This window comes from Hippocampus bargibanti, linkage group LG07 (genome assembly GCF_051943395.1).
Source record: "Hippocampus bargibanti isolate YZ-2025 linkage group LG07, ASM5194339v1, whole genome shotgun sequence".
Lineage (NCBI taxonomy): Eukaryota > Metazoa > Chordata > Actinopteri > Syngnathiformes > Syngnathidae > Hippocampus > Hippocampus bargibanti.
In genome coordinates this window covers 12,942,696-12,947,973 of record NC_142740.1, presented here as the reverse complement: position 1 = coordinate 12,947,973, position 5,278 = coordinate 12,942,696, and the positions used below count along the sequence as shown (strand labels likewise).

General features: G+C 39.3%; 1 protein-coding gene across 1 annotated transcript; it reads right to left on the bottom strand.

The window, feature by feature from the left end:
• Positions 1-1,458: 1,458 nt before the first annotated feature.
• insl5a (insulin-like 5a) lies at positions 1,459-4,835 on the bottom strand. The gene is made up of 2 exons (XM_089000790.1): positions 4,289-4,835; positions 1,459-3,307 (listed from the first exon to the last, which is right to left on the bottom strand). The coding sequence occupies exons 1-2, from the start codon at positions 4,458-4,460 to the stop codon at positions 3,153-3,155; spliced, it is 327 nt and encodes a 108-aa protein (XP_088856916.1). The 5' UTR covers positions 4,461-4,835; the 3' UTR covers positions 1,459-3,152.
• Between the last annotated feature and the right edge of the window lie 443 nt (positions 4,836-5,278).

The window sequence follows — 5,278 nt, the reverse complement described above, 5'->3', positions numbered from 1 at the left end:
CCATTTTTTTATGAAATGTTAACTTGATATATTTTCTGGAATGGGTACACAGTGCCTGACTTTTTAGCACCGACTGATAGGTTGTGCGTTCAAATCCACAGCGTTCAAGTTCTGATTTGCTTTACCAAGTAGTCTCACAAAAATTTCAGGTGAAGCTAAGTCAATCCCCAGTCATTGCTAAAATCTTGGGTGTGACAATTTACTTGAATTTTTAATTCTGGTTACATTGTTTTCAGTGCATCTGTAAGTCAATGTATCCTGTAGTAATTCACAATTACTTGTAGAGCATGCATAAAAAGCAGGGCCACCTCTACATACAAAAATCTGAAATGATGTTTGTGCCGTGTATTCACTCAGCTGTATTACTGTTGACCAGAGCATTTTTTGTGCTGCGAGTAAGAATGCTTTAACATCAAACCATGTGCAAGCTCAATGCTAAAATGGAAACTTAGTTTGCCTCCTTCCAAAACCAATAAACGTTTTAACCCCACAAAGTGGTTAGGGTTTTTCTTAATTGTGTGTGTGTGTGCGTGTGTGATAATTAGTGCATGTCGCTTTGCATTGGCTGCCCTCTTCTTGATAGCTAAGATTTATATAACCTTGAGGCACATTAGTACACGTTCCTTAAAATACTGGATTATTATTTTGTTGCAGTTAGAATTTTGACAAATTCAAAATTTGCAGGTACAGATACCTCATCTTACGAACTTAATTGGTTCACCAAAAGTGTTTGTAAGGCGAAAAGTTTTTCTGCCAAACATTTATTTGCCATAAAAAAACATTAAAAATGAGAATAATCCATTCACAGATCCCAAAAAAATAAATTTATACTAAATAAGCCTTACAACTACACAAAATATACATTATTTTATGTATAATAAATGTGCTATTGGATTGTAAATAAAGAAATAAACTTTACTGTATAATTAAGTCATTTTATTTACCTTTGTGATGGTCGTTGATGTAGTTGCCTCTTGATGATATCCCTCACTTCACTCACAATGTCCCCTGATAGCTTTAATTTTGTTTTGTGTCCTCTTCGGCTGATCACTAGCCTGTGGTGGAGTCTTTTTCGGTCCTATAATAGCAAAAGTATCCTTGATAACAAACCACGTATGCACTCAAGGAAAGGGGTGATGATAACTAGTCCGCCAGCCACCATGGCGCTGTTCGCCCGTATCGTTTGGTGTTCTTCAACCAAAAACTAGTCCGCCCGCCATCGTGGCGCTCCGTGTGGTTTGGTTCGTTTGGCGAACACGAGTTTGTATCCAAAGATTTTATTCTTGCGAATTTAATGTTCGTAAGCCAAAATGTTTGTAAGCTAAAGTGTTCCATGTGACCGATCAAGCGTACAGCTCAGATAGGGGTTGGGGGGGGAGGGGGTTGCATAAAAATAACATGCTTTAGCTGCACATGTGTATAATACATTGTTGGAAATGTGATACAGTTGTGTTAAAGGACAACCGATGTCTCCGGACAAGTTGTGTCCATAATTTGTAAAATGGCTTCAAATGACTTCTACTGAGCGTATTTTAATAAGATTCCACCGCGTATAGCTATATTTTGCGTTTTAAGACTCGCTCTGAATATTCAGGAAGTCTTGTTTTTGAGTTGGTGACGTCACTAAAGGACCGCCCCCTGACCGAAAAAAGACACATTGTAGCAGTCCTTCCATCACGTCAATGTATTTTGCTGTACATGTTTGGTCTGAGAACCGTGTTGCACCCAAAAGCCGCCAGAAGAGGGCATCCAAGCCCCATATAAGGAATTTATCAGCCTGTGGAAGCGAAGGTAGCCACTGGAGGTCGCCATTTTGTGCCTCTTTTTTTTGGGTGAGAGATTTTCCCCCAATGTTGCCTCAAAATGACATGGAATAAATTGTTTAATCGATTGCAAACATGTATGCTTTCCTCTTCAGAACTATTTGAGTCATATTCATAACTGGATGTGTAACAAGAAAGCATATTCTCCGAATCTGAAGCCATTGTTTTGATTCACAAGCAAAGCAAGACGTCTTAGTGTGACGTCACGAACTGGGGGCGGGACTTTCTGAAAATGCCCAATTTGCAGCTCAATTTTTTTGCAGATTTTGGACACTTTAAGTCATTTTTATTGGTGTTTTGCATTTGACTAAAAATATCATACTGCGTGTTTTGGGTATTTTAGATGCTATAAAACGTTTTTCTGATGTCAGTTAAAAAACAAAAAAGTGACGTCGGTTGTCCTTTAAGGGTTAACCAAGCACATTCAAACACCTGTTGAAGTGAATCACAACTTTAAAACTCCCCATCCAGGTTGATTAGAATCCAAATGGGATATTTCTTGTCTTACTATTTTCTTCTTCACCACTTACTTCTACATACTCAATTGGGGAGCACGACAATACTAATACTTGTTTATGCTAGGGTGGTACAATGCCACTTTTTAGTCCCAGTATAATATGCAGTCATTCAGGATGACAACATGCATGACTCATAGAGGAAAGACGGACCTCAAAATTGAAATCAGAACCTCAGTACTGTGAGACAGATGTGCTAACCGTGAGGACCACTGTCCTGTCCATGGCAAAGTTCATCATACTAAATCTTTATTCATGAATGCCGGTGATGAGAACAATTTTCTGCGAATGGCATCGCATCGCGTTTACTGTTTACTAATGTAAAAAAGTGTTTTCTACTAATGTCTATTCAACTCAACTCTCAAAAAAATGATTCTTGTGCAACATTTATTTGACACAATTGTGAAATGAAAGCATAGACCCGCTCTGTTTAAATAAAAATAAAGATGTTTCAATGAGTGCTTTTGAATGTGAAAATAATGGCATTTCCTATCCTTATGGTTTGGAAGTGCTGCGGTGTTGCAACACTTTACCTTCCCAAAGGTCGATCAGTAATTTGCTATATGTGTAATTTGGCTTTGACTACACATATTTTCCATTGTAGGTCTTCACAATTATGTTCACCAAAACACAAAATAAAAATGAATAGCATTACTATTACATTTACATTCAAGTTAAAATTAAAAACAACAAAAACAAATATCAATATATATCTAAGCATTGTGATTTACATTACAATTTTATTCAAGACAAGATTATTATTTAATTATTTGGTCACTTGGAGAAGAAAGAATGATGCCAGGAACAGTCCTGTTCAGCAGAGGAAAGTAAGGTCGCTCTTCCTGCAGCCAACCTGGCAGCACACTGTCGTCAGGATGTTGTTCATATCCCGTTTGGTCAAGTCTGAGCCTGGGTGGTTTCTGGTGCTTGACAAACTGTCCAAACTGTTCTCTTCCCCTGTGGATAGATCTGCATCAGCAACACAAAATTAAGGACAAAGAAGAAAAAAACACATGCTGCATAGAATTGTGGTGTGTGATCTATCTATAGATATATCTGTAGATGGATATATCACTGATGGAGTTGTTCCTTCTTGTTCAATTGAGGTTGATGACTCCATTATGACTCCTCTAATGACAATGCAGATTCCCGCGATGCAATTTGTCTCGTGCAGTTTCCCTTTCCTCTTAGCGATCACTATATCTGATAAGACTAACTGAGTTTGCTTATGTGTAACAGACAGAGTTTCTAATCTTGATGGGTGCTCCTGTGCTTTAATGATGTAGACATCGTGTCCTGGTCTGCCCACACATGCGTGGAAAATTCTGGATTGATAGAATACAGGGCAATTGCCCGGTATTTGACTGCATCCTTAAGGATGCAGTCAATACTACAATGGCTGAACATTGTTTTTGAAATGTTGTAGGCGTGCACTGTGTTAAAATGACAGCTGGTTGTAAACTTTTGGTTAACTTACTATTACTATTACATGGTAAGGGTCAATATTTTCATTGATCGTCATGGTGATTCAATGCACTTCTGCAACATTGTAACAGTGGCTATACAAACAAAGAGGGAGAGATTTACAAAGTAATTGACAACTGATAAAAATGTTCAAAAAAGTGTTCCACTTATGTTCAGGGATTTGGTGCGGGCTGTTTGTCAAATCTGTGAAACGTGAAGAAAGTTAGCCATTTTCAGCTAGAAGTGCTGACAAAATGGGGCGGGGGGATCATGAGCAAGAAATATGAAGTCAGTAAGTTGTATTTGCTTTTTACTGTCCTACTTTGAATTTTAGCAAATGTGAAATACTGCAAACAAAACTGAAAATAATTCTGAGCAAAAACATGCAATGCAAAATAACGTAGCATTGATTAAATGAGTAATCACAGAAGAAGAAAAAAGTTGTTCATTTTAGTACAGGGAAAATAACTCAGTTCACTGTCTCACCCTCCATGTCTGACTCGGCTTGGAACCTCCTCCAGCGGGATCCTCCGCAGGTGTACACGACAGCTCTCAGGAACTCTCGGCCGCACAGTTTCACTGCTTTGACTTCTGCTCTTGCTCTGCTCACACAGGTGATGGCACAAAGCAACAGAGGGAAGACCACAAAAATACGCATCCTGGATGCCTAAATAGGCTTTTGTCTGTTAAACCGATTGCTGACGATCTGAACGAGATGTTTTCTGTGTGTGGATCTCTCCTCTCTTCTGGATGTGACTCCACTTTCCTCACTATATACACATCCACCTTTTTGTTGAAGCAAGCTGAGTGAGAGTCCGCGCACCTCCCACTGACTGCTTCTTAGCCCATCCCAGTCACACACATACATGTTGACAAGGCCACCCACCATTTCCGCTTTCTGACCACTTTTGCCATTCTTTCAGGGAATATCACCTCCAAAATGGCAATCATGTTAAATGAGGGCAACCCTTTCTGCTCCACGTGATTTACGTAGAGATAGCACTGACCTTTGCCATGGGTCAAAGCTAATTAGGTGATTCAGAGTAAACCCCTCTCGCACTCAAGCAGATGCTTGGTGCATTTACACACCTTGAAAGCCGGGATGTCCTCTACTTTACAGCATTTTGAAGCACATGAGAGGAAAATGTCAATGTTGACAGTCCATCATCCAGGTCATTACAGAGCTATGGAAGATGCAACGTTATCGTCAATATGACATTTCAGGATGTTTTTTTCAAAAGACCCACTTACGGTGCTCATACTATCAAACCATTCATGCTTGGCAAAAAAGTCCAGTAATAAAAAAAGTGTGCTCCTTGTGAGGATAAGTGAAACAGATGATGGATGGGTGGGTGGGTAGTCGACTGGATGGATGAATGAATGGGTGGATGGATGTATGTATGTATGGATGGTGTCATGTCCCAAACGAAATGGAGAGACGTCACGTTTTGTTTGGAGTGAAGTAAGTAGTTAGAT

Bases quoted from the DNA above. Each gene is read 5' to 3' on its own strand.
- insl5a (XM_089000790.1), bottom strand. From the start codon at position 4,460: ATGCGTATTTTTGTGGTCTTCCCTCTGTTGCTTTGTGCCATCACCTGT. The intron at 3,308-4,288 runs GTGAGACAGTGA...TTGCTGATGCAG, and splicing joins AGCCGAGTCAGACATGGAGG to ATCTATCCACAGGGGAAGAG.